Here is a 24,910-nt window from a genome sequence, read left to right on the forward strand (position 1 = left end):
ACTTTCTGTGATCCTGACTGGGATTGTGCATTCTCAAACTATGACCTTATCTCCCTCTAAAACTACGCCATTCTTAAAAAAGAGAAAGATAATTTTGTACTCCGGACATTATGATTCACTGTGTTATTGAGCAAAATCAGTAAAATCGGGAAGGTTTGTTTGTTGTCTGAAACTTCACATCGTGCTCAAGCATTTCTAGTTGCACAAAGGCTTTAACAAATGCTCAAACAGTAGTGGTCTGACACATTGAAGCTTTCTGAAGGCCTTTCATTGATTTACCTCAGTAGCAGTACAGTACATAACTGTCAGCCCTGGTACAGCAATAACTGTCACGGTCGTCATCCCTCCTCTAGAGGGCGCTCCTATCCTTTTCGTTGTGTTTCCAGTTTTATCTCTCCCAGCTGTGTCTTATTCCCTTTTCTCTGTTTAGGCCGTCTCCATTGTTCTGGGCTCAGCTCTGTAAGACGGATGTCTGAAGATCCGCCTATCCACAAGGGCTCAGGAGCAGTCCGAGGGCAAGGACTTATTCTCAGACGTCCTGACCTACTGAGTCCGGGACTCGGAGCACCTTGTCCCATTATGGTTTTAACTATTCGTATTCCTATCTCCCTGTTCCCTGTGTTCGTCTCGGATGGATCTCCCGGCACCCGGACCTTGGACTGCGCCCTGATTTCCCCTATTGGACTTCCTTTTGGCTGACCCTGCGCTCTGACCCCCAGCTTCTCTCCCTGTCCGTGTGTCTGTGTCTCATGGAGAGCAAGCTAGGGTATACGAAAAAGACGAATTCCTAATGCAAGAAATTGTATATGGCCAATAAAGTGATTTGATCTTTTGGACTCGTTCGCCTACACGACCCCGCCGTCATCACCCCCCTGTGTTTCTACCCGCCCTGATCCTGCAGTGTCTTCCCTGATGTCCTCTTCCAGTCACTTCCGGATTATACCGTCTCGCATAGGGTCTTTGACTACATATTTCACTCTCGCCCTCGTGTCAATAACACAGCGCTCCAGCGCTCCCCTCATCATCAACAGACATCAAGACTCAGACATCGGTTTCCTGACTTCTCATTGACTCCCATTCTATTTTTATGTACTATTCTCGTCTCCGAGAAATTGTCATTCCATATGGGGTGAAAGACAGTCCAAAGTAAATTGTTTCAGCACTTTGTTTTAAAAAAAGATTCCATCTAATGTCTAAAAAAGGTCATTTACAGCACATTGTAGTGATTATCATCAGCTAACAGGAGGTACAATTATTGTGAGTGCGTGGACTTAGATTTTGTCTCTACATTAATACTAATATATGCCTTACACACACAAACAAACTGTCTGGCTGATAGGGACATCAACTATAGTTATAACTATCGTATAATAATGAATAATAATTGCTTACACTTATATTGCGCTTTTCTGGACACTCCACTCAAAGTGCTTTACAGGTAATGGGGACTCCCCTCCACCACCACCAATAAGCAGCCCCACCTGGATGATGCGACAGCAGCCATAGCGCGCCAGAACGCTCACCACACACCAGCTATTAGTGGGGAGGAGAGCAGAGTAATGAAGCCAATTCATAGAGGGGGATTATTAGGAGGCCATGAATGATAAGGGCCAATGGGAAATTTGGCCAGGATGCCGGGGTTACACCCCTACTCTTTTCGAGAAACGCCCTGGTATTTTTAATGACCACAGAGAGTCAGGACCTTGGTTTTACATCTCATCTGAAGGATGGCGCCTGTTTACAGTATAGTGTCCCCATCACTATACTGGGGCAGTGGAACCCACATGAGCCGCAGGGTGAGCGCCCCCTGCTGGCCCCACTAACACCTCTTCCAGCAGCAACCTTAGTTTTTCCCAGGAGGTCTCCCATCCAGGTACTGACCAGACTCACACCTGCTGAGCTTCAGTGGGTTGCCAGTTGTGAGTTGCAGGGTGATATGGCTGGTGAGTATAGAGTTTAGGTGTCCCAATATGTGTTTATGTACTAAGATACCATTTTTCTCAGGTTCAGGTTTATTTAGTTGTGACACATTAGGCCCCAACTAAAGTCCAGGTCGTCACACCTCGCTGCCAGGTCTGATGATGGAAACCACAAAACTGGTTGGGATGGAGTTAATAATACAGCTTTACTCATTGCTAATTGGGCTCTTGGGTGTCTGAAGAATTATTTGCTCATTTCACAGGGGCCATATCCTTGTAATCAATAACCCAAACCTCAGTGTTGGCAATTATTGCCCCACTGGTCTCTGCAGTGGTCAGACCTTAGGTTTGCATCCTGGTTTGCATCGGTGGCATACAGTATGAGCATCCCTAGATTCTGGGACACTGGGGAGTAAACACTATGAAAGGCTGGGGTGTTGTACATCTGGCCGGTGTCACGATGGAAGATCACGTCAATCATTTTCCTGTGAAAAAGAAACAGGCTTTGGGTATGTTGAAAGGTACAGTAACTCACTGTCTCACTGGGCTCTGCTGTGCTGCAGGCCATACTTTCTTCTTGTAGTTTGCTGGAACTTTTATATCTTTTTTTAAACTAATGTATTAATTAGTTTAGAAAGCAAAGCAACACTTTTCTACCCTTTTATTCAACAGGCGTGCAGCGCCTCCCTACCTACAGTAGGAACTGAATGAGTATCTTTCCGCCTTCCTGTTTCACATCCAGTGTCCTAAACACAGCTCCGCTATTTTTTATCCTTTCAGTCATTTAATTTGACCTTAAACACTTTTCTTTATTTCTTGCTGTTCTGGTTGAGACCTGCAAAATGATTTTTGCAGAGTACAATGTCTAAACGCAATGTTGGGTGTATTCTCGGAATCTCAGTTAATCTTTCTTTAAAAGTCTTAATAAAAAAAAGAAAAATAAAAGGGTAGAATGCCTCGGTGACAAAATAATAAATGTACTGTAGATGGAACACATACAAGGCTTAAAAAATTATGAAAACCAGTCAAAATCTCCTTCATGAAAAGACAATCGTTTTTGAAGTCACCCAGCTACACAGCTTAATCTTACGGTTCAGCAGGAGGATATTGAAAATGCCTTTTTCTGAAATTTAATAAAATATTATCAGCATGGGATTAAAAACTGCCAGAGGCTGCAATGATAATATATTAATCTCCAGCTTTGCTGCAGAATGCATTTTTGTTGAGCCTGGTTAATACCGACAATTGCATCTGAGTCGGAATGTTGATCTGCTCATTCATCTTCAGTCTGTCCTGATATAGGGAGGCAGAACACTCATCAAGAACCTCAAGCACATGAACCATCTTTCAGAAAAACGGCGAATAACTGTGCAAAAACTAACCACCATTCTATTTCTAACCACAAAAAGGAAGTGTTAACCGAACTGGCCAACCCTGAGGACTGATTTACATAATTAATATGTAGATAAGGGATATGTCCAAAGTATTTCCAAAGAAGTCTGCTAAATGTTGAGCTTCAGTTCTTCATGCTGGAACTTTTCTGAACCAGAACAACAGGATAAGGGTGTTTAGGGGCAGTTGGAATTGTGAGTGAACAGGCAGCATCATTTATTCTGAGCTACTGTTAATACAACCCATTTATTGAACAGAGCTTCTAACAGATAAAACCAGTCAAAACCACTTATATTTTATTATCCAGAAGACTTCCTTATCTTTGTTTAAAAAAGCCTTGTAAATACACAACCTTCCTGACAAAATACGTAGTTATGGCTACAATCTGGCACATACTGTACATGTTCAGTGCAGAGACCATAGTGCTAGTTTTAATGTACAAAATGCAGAAGTTATAGTTTAAAACAGTGTCACAGATGCCCTTCTTCCATAAACACTATAAAATCAATGGCTTTGAGAAAATTCACTGAACAGCAATTAGTGTTAAATACTGGTAAATCCATTTCAGAAACAAATTAATTATTACAATAAGTTGTGAAAATAGTTAAAAAGCAAGATTGAGAATATATATTTTGTGTGATATATATAATTCTTTATGTTGTGTTACAGTTTACCATCCTAGGTCAACTTTCTATGTAACTGCCCAAATATTTACATATAATACAATTATAAAAACAAAACAAAAGTAACAAACACAATTGAATTGGGCATTCTGATAGTAGACTGTGGAAATCGGGTAGGTTTAGTTACAGTTAACTCCTTAGAGGGATATTTGTTTTGTCTTCCTGTCCGTATGATTGTTTCAACCTTGGAAATCCTGTTCATTTAAAATAAACATTTGATCCTTCCAAGGAAAGACTTACTTAAACATTTAATAAATTATACATGGGTTACGCGTGTACACTTGAGAACAAACAGTTCAGCCTAGAAGGAGACCTGTCAAAAAGCCAAAAAGCCGCACCAGAAAGTGAAACTGATACATATTATAGCTTTATGTAACCACTAGATGTCGCCTTCCTGTAGCAAACAACAGTCGCCCCCATTGTCCAGATCTGTATGATAAATGACGCTCCTTTTTAACAGTTACAGTATAATTCCGGACGAGTAACTGACAAGGTCTTCATCTTTCTTTCTTAGTGATTATTTCTCATTCATGATGGGTTATAAATAAGAGGAAGCCATTTGGTCCGACTAGCTTGTTCGGTAGTTAGTACTGTAGCTAACCAGCGTAAGGATCTCATCCGTCCATTTCTTGAAAGAAACCATGTAGTACCTTCAACAACATGTTGTGGTAGCATTTTCCACATAGCTCCACAACCCCTTTGGGTAAAGAAGTGACTCCTGCTTCTGGTTTGAAAAATACTATCACGTATTTGCAATTGTTGCGCCTTGGTTTGTGTTCCACTGTTCTCTCTGAAGAAATCTACAGGGCTGTCTTTCTCAGGGCCTTTGAGGATTTTGAATACTTGAATAGTTTTAAATACTGTACTTGTGCCAGGTCCCCACACAGACTTCTCTGTTTAAGACTATAAAAGTAAAGTTCCTGCAGCCTGTCAATGTTGGACATTTCCTTAGCCCTGGACTGTATCTGGTTGCTCTTCTCTGAAAAGATTCCATACCAGCAAAATCTTTTTCTGTAGCCCGATGAGCGTAATTGAACACAATATTCGAAACGAGGTCTTAATGATGTGATTTAAATCCTATGCTTTTAACTATATATCCTGACGTTTTTTATTTTTGTTTTCCCACAGTCTAAAATATGGAAATGATGTAAAAGTAGGTAGCTGTGTCAGCATGTGTGTTTTTGTTTCTCAATGGGTCATATTTTAGGCAACACAGCATTGAAAAGGAACAGATAAAGGTTTTTTCCACACTGAAAGGAAAAGTAAAGAGACACAACATTTCAGCTGATGCCTCAAGAAGGCTCCACAGCCGAAATGTTGTGTCTCTTTTCCTCTCAGCGTGGAATAAACCTTTGCCTGTTCCTTTGTAAAAGATGTGTCAACATAAACACCTAAGTCTTTTTCATAAATAGGCTCTGCTAACTCAGTGTTTCCAATTTCTTTGTGATTGTTCATAGAACAAGAGGATGTGTCATCATGTATTACCTCAAAACTTCAGATGGAAATTGAACCAGTTCATTGAAAGATCCCTTTTGCCAGTTTTGCATTTTTCAAATGTTATTGTTGCTTAAAGTTTAGAGGTGTATGATGTCTATTGGAGGTTTAGAGATTTTATATAGAATTAATTACAAAACATACAAGAATAAACATAAATTTCTGTTTAATAAGAATCTAAGAGATGGTAAACATAAAAACAAAATGTTTTTTTATTCTGCTTCTAGTTAATTCTCAATATATGGCTTGCTAACCTAGAGTAATTTTAATTTTTATTTCCCTGGTTTTAGATGTTGAACATACCTAGTGTAATGATACAAAAAGTAAAAAAAATACCTCCCACTGTAAGAAAGACCCCATTGAGATTTCCAAAAATTATTTTGAAGTATTGGAGCGTGCTAAATTTTACTCACCCTGCTATTATTAACTTGATTACTTCAAAAAAAAAAGAAGAAAAAGACGAACAGGAAAAAAATATGTCACACCACTGTTATTTTTGCATGTGGTCTATTAATCTATTCCACCTGCTTTAATTTCCTGAAGCACTACTGAAGATGATGGAAAAATTAGACTAATTTTATTTGTGTTTGAGCAAAAGTCATCGTACCTTAAGTTATCGCTTTTACTTTCTCACAGGTTATAAAATATGACACTACCTGTAATGAACAGAAGCACATTGGCACGCCATCAGAGCCATGACACCAGACACTTAGAGACAGAAAAACTGGCAGCTGCTGGGCATTTGCTTCCCAGACTGCTAATGAACAACGTCCTCAGTCTCCCTCTGAAATCTGTTTCCTGTTGACACTCCATTATGAAATGTTCCACTTGATAATTTCCTGCTGCCTTCAGAAGGTACTTATCTAGTATGTTTAATGGCTGAAGCTTTGATTAAAACCCATCTTTGCATCCACTGCTTGCCGTTTACTGCATGCAAATCAATTTTATTTTCCAGAACAAAGGGGTGCACACTTTTAGACCTCAATAGAACACGCTCCAAAGGTTTATAGGGGTATAACAAAACTAACCAGAAGACAAAATAACAGAAATACTTTGCATCTATTGTACCACCACGATTAACAGAGGATACAAAAACATGGTTTCAAAGCTTGTTCAAACATTTCAAGCTCAAAGTGACGTTTTCCAGGGTACAGGCGTTATCTGAACATACAGTAGTTCCTTGGTGAGCGTCTGGACACCTACTGTACTGATCACCTGTCTATTATGATCTTTCAGCTGTGTTGAAACGGGCTGACATATTCTATTTGCATTTAGAAAAAAGAGACTCAAATCTCCCCCACAAAACGTATAGTGAATTTGCATTTATTGTTTTAATTATTGATTTGTGACTACTCTGCTACTTTTGCACCTTTGTTACAGATGCTGGTGCTTAGAAAAACAAAAGTTCTTTAATGGGGGAAAGAATATCAACTCAGTTGAATTTATTTTTTCCTGTGTAACAAATTTATAAGCGTCATACACATTCTTTCATAGCTAAAAGCTCTCACACTTTCAGCTGAGAGCAATCAATGCCCAATCAATGAGTTTGCCTCTGTCTCAAGCAAGGAACTTGAAAAGAGGTGCAGTGTACGTGCTTCAGGTTATGCGTATTAAAAATAAAACCTTATGCTAAAGCTACAGTATGTAACACTAATTTGACTTAAGAGGGAAAGTCTTTATCTTTAGGCGGTATGGTAGCGCAGTGATTAGCATTACCGCCTAGCATTCCTCCCACAGTCCAAAAACCCACCGGTGGGTTAACTGGCTTCCGGGGAAATCGGCCTTGCGTGTCCGTGTCTGCGTTTGTGTCTCCTGCCTTTACGCCGGTTGCTGCCGATAATGAAAACTGAAAGCAGCGGTTAAAAATGGACGGACGGATGGAAGGCTTTAAAGCGTTTTTTAAGATCTTCAGGTGTAAGAATAAATATGTTAAGAGAAAGTAAATTTAAATGCGACTTTCCTGTAAATAACACATCGCTTAATTGTAACATTAAGGTATTCCATGGGCAGCATATTATTTAAACATAAAGGAATTTAACCGAAAATGTGAAAAACATTGTCAATAAGGGAACATGTTGCCGTTTTAAATACATGTAAGAAACTCTTCTTTAAAAATGCAGACCTTGTTTAAAATCTTGCACTTGCATATAGCTTTATATAGCTCATTTGGCTATTTCATTGGAGCTTCTCTGTAATTCAACGATTTGATTCACAGCAGATGTTTCTGCATAATAAATAGGAGGTTATTATAAGGATTTTATACATTCAAAACTAAAATACCTACATTATGTAGTTGCGTCTTAATGTTTCTATAACGTAGGATGTATCAGTGATGATATTCATCCCTGAAGAGGAAGCCATGGACTTTGGTTTCTAACCTAAATAATAAAGCAAACAAATATGGGGGAAAGTTGGATGGAAACGACACAAATTTACATTCACAATTTTGTGACACGAGTCACACACAATGTTTTCCCCCCGAATTTCGTTCGTTGGCTGCGAAGTTGGTTATTTCTCAAGACGCGCTCGCTGAAGTATAACGCAACCATACACACAGAGAGCGCCTCACACAATCCGTGCATTTGCCCGAATAAAACACATCGATGGTAACTAAATTACGTATTTCCTCGTTGGTTCTCTCCGAATTTACATAAATTGTATTTGAAAGAACGTGAAAGGGATCTACCACGTATCAAGATGAACACTGTGACGAAGGCGCACACACCCAGAGGATGATTTAGTTGCTGTCGGATCTCTGCCCTGTGGAAAGAAGAGGGGAAATGATTTAAAAGCAGAGCTCCAGCCCCTGTCCCGGGGACGTAAATCCATGTTTTACCGGTCACCATAAAACCACCTAATTGTAAGAATCGGGAACACTTAGAGATGAAATAAGCAAGTAATTTAGCTTAGTTAAAGTGGGCTCATATCCGCGAGAGCCAAATGGCATTACATCTTTCTTCCCGGGTCATTTCATGGTCTCTTTAATTAAAACCTGAGAGATTGGGGGTTTTTAAGGAACACAACTGAACACCGGTCAAAATAGTTGTTTTGAAACGGTACCGGGGAAAAAGGGGACAAGCAGAGCAGAAGAATGATTGTTAAAGGAAAAGTAAAAAAAAAACACGGCGGTTGCGGCGATTCTTTGTAGTAGTGTAAAAAAAAACTGAACGAAAGGACGAGGAACAAAAATAAAATGAGAAGGAATGGCACACATCACTACGGCGGATGTAAATAATTTTCCCACTGAAAGAAAAAACTTCTCTCGAGCAGTTTGTGGTTTATGTTTACAAACAGAAAAGACGTGTTATGTACCGTGCTAATACCGTACCTGTTATTGTCGTTTCCCAAAATTGCCGCACGAATTCTCAACTTCATTTTACCTGTCACAGGAGGTCCCTTACGTCACCACCTGTTAACTAGTCCCCCAACCTGCTACCTAAGGCACCACCCCTCCTCTCCGTCCATTGGCCTTACTTTGACTAATGTCCGCCCCTGTCACTCATGTTTCATCTTTTAATGGCTACATCATATGTCAATCACTCCTATCCCGGTGCCGCCCCTTAGGGGTAGTTGTGCCTTAGGTGAGTCCCTTATAATATTCATCATGGCGTTGCGAGGCTGGGAGCTATTGCTCTCGACCTTTAGTGTGCAATCGTGTTGTCCGGTTTTTTCTCCTCTCCAGCGCGACTCATAGCAGCTCAAACTCCTAAAAAGCAACTAGAATAAGCACTCGCGATGCTGCAAGCGGTTGAAATTCATTATAGCTGAGGCGCTTTGTTCTATTTTAACTCTGCGAACTGCAACAGGATTTCTGTATTAGATCAAGCTCTGACTATGTCTTTACTCTGTGTGAGAGGTAAGGTTTTGCTTCACTTTTAAGTATTAAAGTTAGCTTTACTTGTGCTCCCTGACAGTACAGACTGGGTTGTTCGTGCTTACTGCCAAATTGACAAACTGACTATCCGGCTGGATGCGAACTTTTGCGCTTGTGGTTTACTTGTTTTTAAAACGGTTTTCGGTGTGCTGATTTGTTCAGTCTGTTTTATGTCTAATTTTCCCATGACCATGTGTTTTTACAATAATTTTCAAAATGGGATTTGCTTCTCTTTTCACCCCGTTTTCTTGCATGTTGAAATGTGGTGATAATATACTCGCTGGGTCGGTTTGTTTTACAGTTCGTTCCGAGAACAGCCTATGACCCGCAGTTCTTAACGCGATGCTGACAGCAATGTAAAGACAGTATTTACCGTTATAATGGTTGTTAAACGCTGTATCTTCCAACACCTGTATTTAAGACCAGATATAATCTACATAGTATTATTAGGAACAGAAATACCGAAGGGAGTAATGTTTATAAGTTTTGATGTTTTTACACCAATAGGATCGGCTCCTTCCGATTTCTGCTTCGCTATAATGGAAATACATGTGTTCAGGAACTACTTTGTTAATAATGTGTGTGCTTTCTAGTGCTCAGTAACAGCACATTGTAAGGCGCTTAGCGTTACTGATTCGCAGTTTGTATCCACTGGGAGCTTTATAGGAAGGTGACGAAGGCGTTTTTGCTCCAGAACCTCGTTTGGCGCTGATGCTTTTATTGTTCCAGATTGCTAAAGTTGTCGAAAGTGAAGAATGGACAAAAAAAAAAATCGTTTACCCGCAAATGATAATGACTCTACAGTAGTATTTGCTGTCGTGGATTCGAATACATTTTGTTTGATAGTAGCTTCGTTTTGGTTTGAATAACAATAGCCAGCGTCGGGCTTGGCCGCGTTATTGCAAAATATTGTGAGTTGAGGGACACAATGAGTTTCTCCGTGCAGTGGTGAAAAGTAATGTAAAAAAAGGTTGTTGACCAATTCGGAATTCTCTTACCAGATTCACGTGGCAGCGTATCACGGTATTATATCTCCGAAATGCTATGGTTCTTCGGAGAATGTTTGTCCTCCATGTCCGAGACATCTTCAGAGACCTGTAGTACACACGAGATTATCTCAAGCCCAAAGGATAAATCACGTTGTGGATCTCTTGCTAGTTCCTGTAGAGATGCGATAGTTAACGACATCCTTTATCTGACCAGAATGGGTGTTACTGGTGTATTGATGTAGCATTCTTTCTCTCTTTAGAGTTTTGTGTTGGGTGAATGGATGGTTTGGGCTGGACTATCATTGGTTTATGAAAATCTGGTCTGTTGTACAATGATAATTGTTGACCTAACCAGCCGTCTTGGTCCTGGAGGGCCAGAGTGATCTGTAGGTTGTCATTCTAGCTCTGTCTGCAGGGAGATGAATGAGCTAGTTACTGGTTTAATTGTATCAATTGGTTTACCCTTCTGCCAGCTCTTCAGTTCCTCTGAAGAGTTGGGGTGTGAACCTCAGCGGCAGTGTGGCTAACCTCATGTTCCCCAATAAGTCAAAAGATGTAGCAGTTCTCACTTGTCTGTCTGACCTGTTTTGTCCTGGGACTGCTGCTACTGTATATAATGGCTGCCACAGGTCACCCAGCAGGGTGTCGCACTTTGAGGTGGCTACTCTCTTACAAGTGAAGTTTTGGGGCGTCCTTTGGAGGTAAACGGTATATAAAAGCTATAGAAATTCAAGGAACTGTAATAAGTGGTTTGAAATCCCTAAACTTCCAGTTCCTTTTGATCCTTCCCCAGTTATGACCCTGCAGTGGTTTCACTGGCCTCATGACTGACAGTCTTTCTAACGTTGTAGTAATTGACAGTGGGTTTCACATTTATACATGTACAGTATGTAGACTGTAGGTTTTTGTGTTGTGGCTGGTCCTCTTATTTTGCTTTCTTCTCCGTCTCATTGCATATACGTAATTCAATAAGGATCTCTCCTAATTTTTTGAGTGGGATTCTGAGGGGGGTTTTAGCTGATTTAAACCCGATTCTAATGTCTCATTTCTGTGCTGATCTGCATTTATTGTAATGACTCCTTTGATGCTGTACCTAAGATTTGGAATTTGGAAACATTCCTGAGTTCTAAATTTCGATTCTTCATTTCACTCGGCTCATTTTTCCCCTTGAGTTTCTGCTGCATTGCACATGCATTCTGTTGACAGAAGTTGAGATGGAGAAGCTTGCATGTGTTGCTCTGTGTGCTGAGATTGGTGTGAAAGTATTTCTTATGGCTTTCTGTTTCTTCCATTAAAAAAAAAAGCTCAATCTCTTTCACAGTGCTGTGGCAAAGGTCCTGACCTGTTCAGGATCACATCAGGATTTTCCCTCAGTTTTGGAGTCTTTTCCCTTCTCCCTTTCCTACAGCTTTGGGTTTAAGACCTCGGCTTTCAGTCGAGCAGCTCTGTCTGCAAAAGATAAACTTTTACCTCTGATCTGCTCACACTTTTAAATCTAGCTTGCACAGGTGAGATATTTGATGGCCTCTTGATTGTATATTAATTACTTCTACACCTGATTAGAACCAGGGATTTCAGATGAAATCTCACCACTTCTTGTTGGAGTGCAAAAGGTCTCACAGACACACAGACACAGGCCATTTTTCCCAGAAGCCACTTAACCTAGCAGGATGTGTTTGAATGGTGGGTGGAAACCATCATGAACATGGAGAAACCATACAAACTCCACGCAGACAGCACCCCAGGTCTAAATTGAACCCAGGGCCCCAGCACTGTGAGGCAGAAATGCTAACCACTATGCCACCAGCAAGGATTTCCTTTGTACGTAACCATTTGCAGGGAAGGGGAAAAGAGAACTGTCCTGCGTGATGGACACTTGCTAGGAACATTCGGCTGAACTTTTGTGCTCTGATAATCCGGTGTGTTTCACACATCATGTCTGACATTTTGTAGGATAAATAGAATAGTTTCATATACTCCCTCCCTTGTTACTGAAGGAAGTAGGGATTGTGGTCTCCAGCGCTTAGCACAGCTCTTGTATAGTAATGGCCTAGAAACCTGAAAAAGCCATACCTGAATATCAAGCTGCCCTGTTCTTTGCAACTGTACACTGTGTACTCTCAACTTTCCATATTGATGCATTATAAATATATTAAGATCTGGAAATAAAAATAGCACCGTAATTTCATTTAATTATGTTATTACTGGAATAAGGATTACCTTAAAATAACGTTTACACACTGTTATTTAATAGTTATCTTCAGTGTCATTTTGTTCTTGATGTTGAAATAAATCCATGCATCCTACTGTTATCTTTAATAATGGATTATATGAGTGGTTGTAATCTTGTAAATCCTGGTCATTTTATTTCACCATAGCATAGCATATACAATGCTATGGTGAAATAAATTCAATAGTACAATAGCTTTTATAGTTCAGGTGGGAGCTGCGTCAGCATGCTTAGGCTACAAAGGTGTTGCCTTCTGTTGCACATCTGAAGAAGGCTCCACGGCCGAAACATTGTGTTTTTTTCTTCTTTTTTTTCAGCACGGAATAAACCCTTATTACTTGTTCCTTAATAGCTTTTATAGTCCATTACTTTTGATTTGCTTATCTACAATCTCTTGTGGATAGAGGCTGTATTCTGTGGTAGATTCTGATTTGTTATGCAAAACAGACATTTTGTTCCAAGCAGTCCAGCATTGCTTCGCTTTAAGGACTTGTTGAATATAGCGGTTTGCTGTTTTGCTTACAAGGAAGATTTCATTTGTTCCCGTTCATCTTCGCTTTGAAAAAATGAGAGGTGCCATACAGATTCTGTAACCGGAACTGTAAATGTTTAAATATGTGCATTATTTCAAAATAATTGACACCTTATAAATAACTTATTAAATTTTAGACATTGTGAGGTGTTCTGGTATGGTTTAATTAGCATTTTAATACCCAGTATGGAAATACTGCACACACTGGAGCCACTCCATATAATTCCTGACACGTCCTGTTGTATGAGAGAAGACAACAGGCCATTCTGTTTATTGACCGTCGTTTCTGTCATCATTTCAGTTTTCCATAATGATGTTTTTCATCGTATTTCATGCTGTAATGCAGCTCATGCAATATATTGTATAATATTGCATTTCAAAGGAAATGCTCGGAAAGTAACTTACAACGGCAGTTATTAAATATGATTTGTAAATCTCATCTAGTTCTAAGACAGAAATGTAGGAAGCCTTACTTTGAAATAGCATTTATTGTAGGTGATTGGTGAAAAAGGGACATCTGGGCCCATTTGAAAAAGATCAAGCTCCAAAAGGCCTTGGATTAGTCCAAAAAAGATATGACCCTGAGCTACGAAAATGTGTTTATTCTCCCCCAACGCCACCCCACCATGTTCTCTATGGTGTTGAGTGAATTTGAATGTGGGCTTGAACATCATGAGGTTACAAGAGCGGGGGCTCTGTGGCTAAGGATCTGCGCCTGTGACTGGAAGGTTGCCGGTTCAAATCCCGCGGCCGGCAGAGGAGTCCTACTCCGTTGGGCCCCTGAGCAAGGCCCTTAACCCCAACTGCTCCAGGGGTGCCGTACAATGGCTGACCCTGCGCTCTGAACCCCAGCTTCTCTCCCTGTCTGTGTCTCCATGGAGAAAAGCTGGGGTATGCGAAAAGACGAATTCCTAATGCAAGAAATTGTATAGGGCTAATAAAGAAACATTACATTACGTTACATTACAAAATCTCTCGGTATGTTGCACAACTGCATTTCTTCAAGTAGATGTCCTGCCAATCCTTTTAGCAGTGTCATCACAAGATGTGTAGCAAATGGGTGTGTTCCCTGGACTTAGATTTAGTTAGACTTATGGCATCACTGCAAAGGTTTTGACTGTATCAACACCTGCCCCCCACTTAGGCTTCTGCAAGTAAATTCTGCATTATATTCTTATGGGTTGTGTGTCACATGCATCTAATGTTTTGTGCTCAGCCTGTCGGATTCTGTGAGCAGTTACACTTGGCAAGGATTTGGAGCAGTTTTTTTTAACCGGTGCAATGATGACTCCAAGAACAGTAAATCCTTTAAGCATGGGACTAGCCTTGAGAGTGTCTTGTAATATTTACAGAGTATTTTCCAGCCCTGTGAGTTTTTAGGGCAGGTCAGATATAATGTTTTTGAATCATTCTGGGAGAAGTGTGAAGCAGCAGTGAGCTGCAAATGATAACATTTGTACCTTCACTATGATTTCATATAGTAAAGACAAAAAAATACTGTTTTTCTCTTTCCTACCTTGTCCTCTCCACCTTTTGGCTGTAATGCAGTGCATACAGATTATGTGAGAATAGATTATTCTGAAGAAAGTTTTAATCAATCATTCCCAATGGAGCTCCTGTGTTTTTACACCAAATCTGCCTGCTGGGTCACCCAATGCTACATTGGCGTGATTTGGGGGATAACTCCTGTTCACATAAATACACGAATGATTGACGCTTGTTTGTACTCTCGTGTAAGACGCTGTTAATGTGTTGCTATGGCGCCAAGCCTCATAAACACTGTTGCCAAACATATTCTTTGTTCCTGTTGATGACTATTTAAATATCAGTATTGTAACGTGACATAGAAGACTTTGTTTTCCCAATAGGCCACAAGAGAGTTTAAGACCCTGCTGGTGTTATGATTGGCTTAGTTACACAAAGTGAGAGCTCACCAGGCACACAGCCATTCCCCAGTGAGACCTGAGGGGACGGCAGCCTCTTCCAGATTCAAGCTTGATTGGATTCAGCATGTACTGTAGATCCAAGGAACAATGAGGCAATGATGAGCCTATTCTTTAGGGTCCCGAAAGCAAATTGCGTATGAATAATGAGTAGTTGGGGTGGGGGGGCATGGTGGGTTTGATGTTTTAATGCTGCTATCTTGCAGCTCTTGGTTCCTGGGTTTGTTTCTAGCCTGGGACACTTCTTTCTGGAGTTCGAATGTTTTCAATGGGTGCTACAGTCTCCTTCATCTTTCCCAATACTGGCCAATGATTTGGTGTCCCATCTAGGAGGTAGTCCAACTTTGTGCCCCCTGCTTTAAGAATGGGCTCCACCCTTACTGAGAATGAGGTTTTCTGGAAACCTATAGAATGGGTGGTATTCACTGCAGGGGAGTAACTCTTCATGTTATGGCAATATCATCTGCAAAGCAAAATGGATGCGTGTTCCTTTCAGTATATCTTGTAGGTGATGTGAGGAATTAAGAAGCATTTTCTTGACTTCATACAGTAAAATATTGTGTGTTCTGTTTGTTACAGTGGTGCACAGAGTCTTAGGTACAGCTTTGTTGCTGTGTCAGAGCAAAGCTGCTCTTGTAGAGTACTGGATACTTTTTCACTCACAGTCTCATATTAAAACTGGTCCTCTGGCATCGTACACATTTGCTCGTTTTGTTTAAGCACCTCGCTCCTCCCTCTCAGCCTTTCTACAGAGGTTTCAGTTTTAAACACATCTCAGATCACTTTTTTTATGCGTCTCCTCTGCGGATCACTTCATATTTTATTCCTGTGAAATTCCCATTATTCCACTTACTTTGACCTTTAAACACTTAGGACCTGCTATTCAAGACTTGTTCAGAAAAAGTGAAGGAGCACTGAATTTTTCCAACTTGATTGAGAATATGTAAGTGTGATAAACCCGTCTGTGTGATGGACAGTACAGATTTGAAATCTTGAAAGAAATTCTGCTAAAGTGCATTTGAGAGAGAATAAAGTCTGGGGTGTCAGTGACCGCTGTACTCAATAGCACATCACAGGTGTGTCTGCCTTCAATCTCCATGGGAGATTCTTCAAGACACAGGCATTTATATGAAACAGATTAGAAGGGAAGCAGTTTACTTTTAGGCAGGGCTTTACCCCTTATGTGGATCGTAATGTGGTGTTCATCCAAGTTGTTCAATAGTTCTTTGTAGAAATAATACAATATAATTGAAAGCAACAGTAGAGCAATCCGAAGCTGAAGGCTTTGATTTGATTTGTAAAAGTAAGCTAAAAGACACACTACTTCAAAAGCACTGCCGTTCCGGTGCCTGAGTTATATGATTAAATATTACATTTAATGGAAATGAAGATAGCTTTGGAAATGATTAATGCCTAATCAGACAGAGGGACTGATGTCATCACAGGATATGGAAAAATAAATATTAATGGATGAATATTTAGGTACAGTAACGAGTTCTTTCTAGTCTAAAAGCCTTTGAAGCCAGACTTTACGTCTTAGTAGATGTTGGTTGTTATTGTTTAAAAATAGATAAAATTATTGATCTTTATGCGGCTTAGGAGTGAATAGTTCATATGTGACGGAGTGCACCTGTTGAACCAGTCATTTAAAAAGATAGCTTTAGCTAAGAACCCTCATTCTTAAGAATAAAGAAACCTTTGACCCTTGATGTAATACTCGAGATGAACTGGTAACCAGATTGAATATGCAGTGCATTTTTTAACTATGATTCTTATTTAAGAACAACTTAGGATTTCCATAGCGCTGTTTAATTTTAATGTGCAAGATTTTGTTCCCAGCTCTGATCTTGTCAACTCGCATTTTAACGCTGGCAGCAAGCGATAGAGGAAACCTTTTTTTTTTAACTTAAGTTCATATTAATTTGAAATGATTTAATTAAATACTGTAGTTATCTGTAGGATACCTTGTAGCACTAACGCACTGTTGCGCGAGTCCAATGTGGGCTTATTTATTTAGACCTCAATAGAGCTGTGCAGGGCCATGGGAGATCTTCAACTAAATCACACAGTAGAAATGGCGGAGAGATTATCACTGAACTCGACTGACACTAACACACCGTAAGGGCCATGGTGCTTAGCCATGAGAAGGCACTGTTCTGTACATCACGCAGAGCGATGGACTGGTTTATGGGAACAGTGCCTTTGAGGTCTGGCTTGGATCGCTCAAGTGTGAGTGGTGGCAGAAGGTGCAGGAGGGCAGCAAGACTGCAAGACCCTTCTGCCCGGCTTGATGTGGGGTGGTGTGGCGAGGCGAGAGAGACCAGGGTGAAAAGATCAAACAATGGCGGTGGTTATTCCTAAAAATAAAATATAATGAAGCATTTAGAATGGTGCTCAATGGGGTTGATATTGATATTGGAAGTTTGACTTCAGGTTTGGTCTGTGTTCAGGTTTTAAGTCAGAAGTTGGAAGTTGAGGAGCAAAATAAGTCTGGTAGAAGATGTTCAGTTCCATTCGAAATATTGTATTCATACTCAGGGGGCAATTTAAGCAGCAAGCAATGCAACGTGCAATACATAACAAATAAAACAACTGTGTGTAAGAAGATATACACACATAAAAAATAGCAACATTCCAAAAATGATTGAAAGTAACAGTGTGTAATACTTAGTACGTGAGCATTTGTAGAGGAGGCTCTATCCAATAGATATCGTATTAATAAAACTTGTTTACAGTCATTGTTTGCAAGCCCGATGGCCTCTGGAACCAAGTGAAATTTTCTTTTAATGGTCTTGCACTGTGGACAGTGAAAATATCTTCTTGAAGGCAAACGTTCAGAAGATTGATGAAGGAAGGCCTTCTTCAGCATCTGCTGGGCATAGAGCTGTGTCAGGGGAATTGAAGGCTCACCAATTATTTTAGAGGTTTACGAAATTTTGTTGGCATTTTCTTTGTCTTTGTGACTGAGTGAAGTGAACAGATAAAAGAGTTAAAATACCTTGAACAGAAGAGCTATAAAATGTTGATTAAATTATTTTTTTTTGGACTTCAAAGGGACTTCTGACCATACTGTATAAGCACTACTGGGATTTCTTCACATCATCAGTGTTCTCAGTGAACGTAGAGTAAGTTTATAGTCCAATACAGTTCCCAGATATTTGTAGCTGTGAACTATACCAACAGACTTGTCTTCATTGTGATTTTACGTTGGAACCAAAAGTAAAAATCGAAAGATATTCTGATAATGGTTGGGGACCAGAATGGAGCTTGGACAGAGAGCGCCTACTCTACAGTAACTTGTGAAATGCACTAACTAGCCATTGAGCTTATTTTTTTTCCTTCTGCGTGTGTGTGTGTCAGAGTAACAAAGCCTGTCAGTTTGAGCGACAGCCCCTGAAATTTGCCTGCAAAAGGAAAGATTTTTAATCTTCCAGTCACTGGTATGCAGAGCCCTTATCTTCTGTCAGGCTGCAGTCTACGGAACAGAAATGTCCTTGAGAGATCATGACATCGGAGGACCTGACTAGAAGCAGCAGTCCCTGTGATCAGTGATTGGAATTAATTTATCACAACGAAGGAGAGAGGATTCATTGAATGTCTTCAGCTTTCACTTTCTCTGGCGAGCATTGAAAGTATTCCACACTCATGTTTGCAGAAGTCTTTCAAAAAGTCTTGTTACTAAATTCATTAACACTTAAGGAGTGCATTGGCCTCACAAAGAGAGAGGGAGCTGTGTATCGGGGTGTGTGCAGATGTGTGGCTAGGGAATTGTGATATTGGTTTCATGCAACAATTTTACATGGTACATGAGATGCTTGCGCTGTAACGGTAGAACTGCTTAAACACGTGTTATTTTCTGTGCACTTCGAGCTAATTTAAGATCACTATGTCTTGAAGTAATAAATCGGAGGAAGTGGGTGTGATGTCTCTACCTCTATACTACCATGTAGACAACTGATAACGCTGAACAAAGCAGGCCTGAATGTATCTGGCTGTATATATGGGTGTTACTCAGGCAACTAATACTAACTACAATGCTTTTTATGGTTATGCCTTGCTATATTAAAGAACCTAGAAAGTTCACCTGCTTTCCTTTACTCCAAACTCTTCCTTGGCAAGCATGTAGCCAACTTGAGGTGAACTCTTCTGATGGGCTTAAAGCGCAGGGACTGTACCTTGGCCTGCTGAGTCCAAGAGGTTTGATTCAAGACTGCAGCGCTTAAACAGCTTGGCTTGGCAAACTGAGCACTCCTGTTCTGCTTCAGTTGTTGATTTTTATATTTACCATGTTTATTTATTTTAATATGTTTTTTCGTGCTGTGCATGATCATTCTGTGGGCGCATTCGCGATTTCTTGTCTCAGTGCCCTTCAGTTCCTTTCAAAAAAATGTGAAGGACATGTTTTTTTTTAAGGTGAATTTGTAGTTCTGTCTCCTTTAAAAGCCTGATATGGGTTTGTTCTTTGAACTGAATGTTGAATAATTATTATAAAATAATTTATATATATACCCTGAGGTTTTATCATCATGTCTTCTGTCATTGAACTTGGTAACTGTAAAGAATCATAGTTTGTTGTTGGGAAAATAATCTTCAAATTATGTAGTGACCGTTTCTGTAAATTAATTTTATAGAAAAAGTTACATTTTTCTTCTCTGTATACCATAATAGTGTCTGTATCTTCGGGGAACTCATAAAACATTTTGAAGGTTTGGTAATGAAGAAAGAAAGAGTTAAGGAAGGTGAATGCCTGGCTGGTCACAGTTTTTCTGTTCAGGCTGCTTGATGTGTTTTTTATTATAGTATGTTTATCCTGCTCTATTTCACAGTAGTTCCATATTTCCTTTTGTGTGACAAATACACGAGGGTGAATGCAGTCCGAAACAAAATTCGAACATAAATCATACCAAATTGAGCTGCGGTTCATAACATCTGAAGTCAATGTATATCAGGTTCATGCCCTAAAACGTCTCTATAATGATACGCTGCTGAAATCAATTCTCTCAGTGTAGCCTACTCAGCCAGGTAAGAAGGAGATGTTTTTGTCCTGGAATATTCTGACATTTCACGCCTCTTACTGTGTCAGTGGACACTAAACCGTCTCTTAAGAAATAAAGCTTTGGACTGTAAGCAGCGCTGGGCAAAACAACTTTTTTTTTTTTTTAAGATGCTCCACTTCTTTGCCAAAGTGTCACCTCAGGTGTCCCCTCAATTTATTTCAGCTCCTTGGAATATCCTGTGGGTGGCACGGTGGTGCAGTAGTGAGCATTGCTTCCTCGCAGTGCTGGGGTTTCGGGGTTCAGTTCTGGATTTGGGGTGCTATCTGTGTGGAGTTTGTATTTTTCTCCCCCTGTTCACGTGGGTTACCTCCCATAGTCTAAAGACATACTGGTAGGTTAACTGGCGTCTGGGGAAATTGGGCCTGGTGTGGGCGTATCTCTGTACCCAGTATGTCTGTGTGTGGATGGAGTGGCTGGAAAATGAATGAATGAATGGATGGATGGATTATCATTCTATGATAAGCTAAAGTTAGCAACAGAGATGCTGTAAATTGTTTTTTTTTAATATTTTTGCATGTCAAACCCTTTTAGGCTGTGTTCCCTACAAAATATCAGCTAATGAAGGGGGTATTAAAATGTTCAGGGATGGGGACATACTTTTCTGTTACAGAGCTAATTTTTGGTCTAGAGGCACGAGGTTGGCACCTTTACAAGGAATACTTGACATAAAAAAAAGGACAGAGCAACCTGGAAGGTATCCCTTGATCCTTTGCCACGTTTTCGCTTTCTAAGAAAGTTTCTCTCACAACCTTTTTTTTTTCTTCTTTGCAAGTGTGTGGGCCCCCCTCTTGACCTTTGTGATGAGAAATACAGCACATAAAAAACTCTTGTTTACTTAAGTGCTTTTTTTTTTTTTTTTACCGGCAACTGTACAGACATTTCACTTCACTTCCTCATGCGTATCCTCCTCCATGGACACCGATAACCAGCGCCACAGATGGCATGCCCGCCTATGTGTGCTTGACGGGACTGTTTTCTTTTTCGATTTTCAGTGTAGCATGCTGTATGTTTTGGAGCGTAGTTATTATGCAGTGACCGTTCTAAATGTGCACTGGTCAATTCCCATGCAAGACTGCAAGTGATACACGGCATAGGAAAGGGTTGTGGGTCTTGTTTCTACTCGGCAAAGATTACAAACAGTGGGAGGACGTTTTGCCCATTTAGCTTGTTTGGTTGCTGGTAGCGAATTGATCAGAATCTTTTTCTTGAAATCAGCTTTAATGGTACCGGCTCAATGCTTTGGATGCACAGTTTTTTTTTACCATACTCCCATATTTTTTACCATACTGTATGTAAGAAGTACCTCCTGCTCCCATCTTTAAAAACACTTTTCCTTTAGTTCCTTTTGTGTTTTACTGATTGGGAAGAACTGCAGGTCTACTGGGGGTCTACAGTACCTTGCCACTGAAAACTGTGTGGAAAACGTAGAATAACCAGGACAAACCTGTACTGTCTTCTTACTGGGAAGTGTAGTTGTAACTATGGGAATGGCACTGGATGTTGCCGAGAGCTCTTGTTAGGCAAGTGAGAGTTTTGCTGTTTCACTAAACATCTTTTCCTGAATCAGCTGCTTTGTCGTCCCCCACTTAATCTCCAAAATTAATATTAAAGCAATCGAACAGATGTGAATATAAAAAAAAATTGTTATTCCTTTTCAATCTCACAGCAATTTTTAAAGTATAGTTCTGTTAAGATTCAAAGTCAAAACATTTTTTTGACACAAGATTGTTTTCTTGACTTTGTTCCAATACAGGCGGTTCTTACAGAATGGCACATCCTTTAACATTTGCCCCCATGAAATTCTGTATTGGGATGAGTTTGACCCATTTTAGGAGAGGCAGTTATACTGAAGGGTACAAGTATAGGCCTGGAACAGAATCTGAGGAGGACTAGTAGTTGCTGTGCAGGTGTAATCTGCAGACGATCACTGTTTGAATAAGAAATTAATCAGTAGACTCATTAACGGCTAATTCCCAGGGAAGTTTGCTTTGGTGAGTCTTGTGGCTCTTTATCAGCAGCCAGGGGCCTATTGTTTGCCTATGAATATTGACTCGTCTCCATGGCAACGTTTTTTAAATGCAAGATGAGCAGTTTTGTTCCAGGTTTGTGGGAGCTGTTGTCCTCTTCTTTGAGAGCCTGCGTGTAGCAGTAATGCTCATCACAAGCTGCGCCGGAAAGCAAAGCTCCATTAGCAATAAAAGGTTGGAGTCGTATTCAGAGCATGGCATTAGACAAATTCTGATCGTGAATCCCAAACATGATCTCCATCCGGTTTTCTTTAAAAACATTTAGCTAGACACGCTCAGGCTTTTGTTGTCAAATTCCTGATTGCATGTGGTTTCATTTAGTGGACCTGCGGTGCTTCCTAACACACTCCTGTCTATTTCCAGAGATTGGAGCAGGCTTTTTTTGTTTGGAATGCTATAAGTTGGCGGAAAATAAGTGGGCATGTTATAAATATGGTTAGAGCTATGCAGTAGGTGCCCTGTGGCATTACATTTAGTCTACTCATTGTGTTCATGATATTTTTATGATGTACTGTATCACAACTGTTCTTTAACCCCATAAAATCCCCTGGGGCCTAACAGTTTCCAGAGATAAATCCATACATTATTTTAGTCCTTGTCAAACGGCGGGTGTTTCTCTTCTGCCTTTTCTTTGTTTCATGGTGCTCTGGTCTGGGATTTCTCATATGCTGGTTGCTTTTTCCCCCCCTCTTCAGTGTTTTGAATGCTTTTTCATTGGCCAACAAGGATGCCGGTGTAACTCACAGGCCTGGGTTCGTCATAAATGATGCTCATTAAGCCAAGTTACTTTACATACCTTTACTAAAATTTGTGCAAAATATACATCCCTTACCAGGAAGCTGGTTATTGCTTGTAAGTGAGCCCGCTCCTGACCCAGAGCTGATTCTGGAAACGTGGGCACAAGGTGGAAGTACACCTGGACGGGATACTAGTCCATTACGTGGAGTCAAGCACTCAGTCCTTACTTTAGAGACCCCAGTTGACCTAACCAGCATGTCTTCAGGAATATGGAAGAACCCGAAACACCTGGGGAAAAACCCCCCAATGTGGATACAAGAGAGCATTCAAACACTACACAGGTTTCAAACCCAAGTGCCAAGAACTGTGAGGTAGCAGTGCTCGCTGCCATACTGTGAACCCCTTTGAGCAAAACGTGAAAAGTGAGGAAACAGTGGCAGGATAGCAGTTAACAATATGAAGGTGATTAGTCTTTGGTAGTGGCGGACATTCCTGGAAATTCAGGTGTTTTTGACTAAGCAATAATAATAATAATTGCTTACACTTATATAGCGCTTTTCTGGGCACTCCACTCAAAGCGCTTTACAGGTAATGGGGACTTCCCTCCTGGATGATGCGAAGGCAGCCATAGTGCGCCAGAACGCTCACCACACATCAGCTACTAGTGGGGAGGAGAGCAGAGAGTAATGAAGCCAATTCATAGAGGGGGATTATTAGGAGGCCATGATTGGTAAGGGCCAATGGGAAATTTGGCCAGGACGCCGGGGTTACACCCCTACTCTTTTCGAGAAACGCCCTGGGATTTTTAATGACCACAGAGAGTCAGGACCTCGGTTTTACGTCTCATCCGAAGGACAGCACCTGTTTACACTATAGTGTCCCCGTCACTATACTGGGGCATTAGGACCCTCGTAGACCACAGGGTGAGCGCCCCCTGCTGGCCCCACTAATACCTCTTCCAGCAGCAACCTTAGTTTTTCCCAGGAGGTCTTCCATCCAGTTACTGACCAGGCTCACACCTGCTGAGCTTCAGAGTGCTGCCAGTTGTGAGTTGCAGGGTGATATGGCTGCTGGCTGCAGTACAATGAGTACTGCATCAGGCAAGCTAGGACAAGTGTCTCCTCACAAATCTGAATGGGAGCCGAGCGGTGGGCTCCTGTTCCCATGACGATGCCATCAGGCGCTGCGGCTGGTCTAGCACTTGGCAGTGTGGGGAAGGAGAGGCAATGGAGTCGAGCCCCTGACTGGGCAAGGAGGGCTTCCCACAAGCACAACTTTCTCAGACGCAGTTTTAACATACTAGCATTTGTGAAAAAATGAACCAGATTATCTTTTCTTCTGATGAACTAAGGGGATTCCAGAGGCAAAAAAAGCAGTTAGAACTGTATGGAGAACTGTCTTATTTTAAAATGTCAGTCTGTTAATTAGCCACCTAGGGACAACACTTCAGCGTAGAAAGGGGAGCTTTTTTGTGTGTCATTTCAGTCCTGGCCTTTGTTTCGGCCTATGTTCCTAATTCCCCCCCTTGTTATGACACTTACCACTAGATCGGACATTTACCACTAGATTCTTCAATAGCTTCTATCCACAAGCAGTGCGATTGGCGGACACATTTAGCCATCCCCCTCGGACCACACCTACACCATCTACCTCATTATGATTTCTTACTTGTTGCACGTCTCCAGTCACTGTAAACAATGCAGACATGTAAACATTCAAACTGTTTACTTGTACATTGTCTACTGTTTGTTTATTGTCTTGATGCATTGTCTGCACTTTGTGTTTTTACACTTGTTTTAAGAGACTTTCTGTAAGTAAGAATTCCATTGTACCAGTTACATATGGCAATAAAGTTCAAGTTGTATGTTTACTTTATTAACAGTTAAAATATGAGATGCCTGTTTCTCGCTGGCACTTCTGGTGCGATGCCCATTCAATGTAGATATTCACGTTGCTGTCAGATCAGTTTTTCAGTCTTGAAATACGTTCTTGACTGAAACCCTCCCTCAGATGCCTCTTTACCATGCTGCAA

General features: G+C 40.7%; 1 protein-coding gene and 1 long non-coding RNA gene across 2 annotated transcripts in view; one reads left to right on the forward strand and one right to left on the reverse strand.

Annotated features, from left to right (window-relative positions):
* Positions 1–1,922: 1,922 nt before the first annotated feature.
* LOC138237869 (uncharacterized) lies at positions 1,923–8,885 on the reverse strand. Its single transcript, XR_011189192.1, has 3 exons — positions 8,817–8,885; positions 8,175–8,248; positions 1,923–2,404 (listed from the first exon to the last, which is right to left on the reverse strand). It is a non-coding gene; the product is annotated as an uncharacterized lncRNA (long non-coding RNA).
* Positions 8,886–9,102: 217 nt separating this feature from the next.
* The window catches only part of LOC138237810 (uncharacterized), a 136,175-nt gene continuing 120,367 nt past the window's right edge, over positions 9,103–24,910 (forward strand). The window contains exon 1 of the mRNA XM_069187662.1: positions 9,103–9,344. Coding sequence (XP_069043763.1) covers positions 9,323–9,344 — 22 coding nt within the window. The 5' untranslated portion in view covers positions 9,103–9,322. The remainder of the gene's footprint in view (positions 9,345–24,910) is intronic.

This window comes from Lepisosteus oculatus, chromosome 3 (assembly GCF_040954835.1).
Source record: "Lepisosteus oculatus isolate fLepOcu1 chromosome 3, fLepOcu1.hap2, whole genome shotgun sequence".
NCBI lineage: Eukaryota > Metazoa > Chordata > Actinopteri > Semionotiformes > Lepisosteidae > Lepisosteus > Lepisosteus oculatus.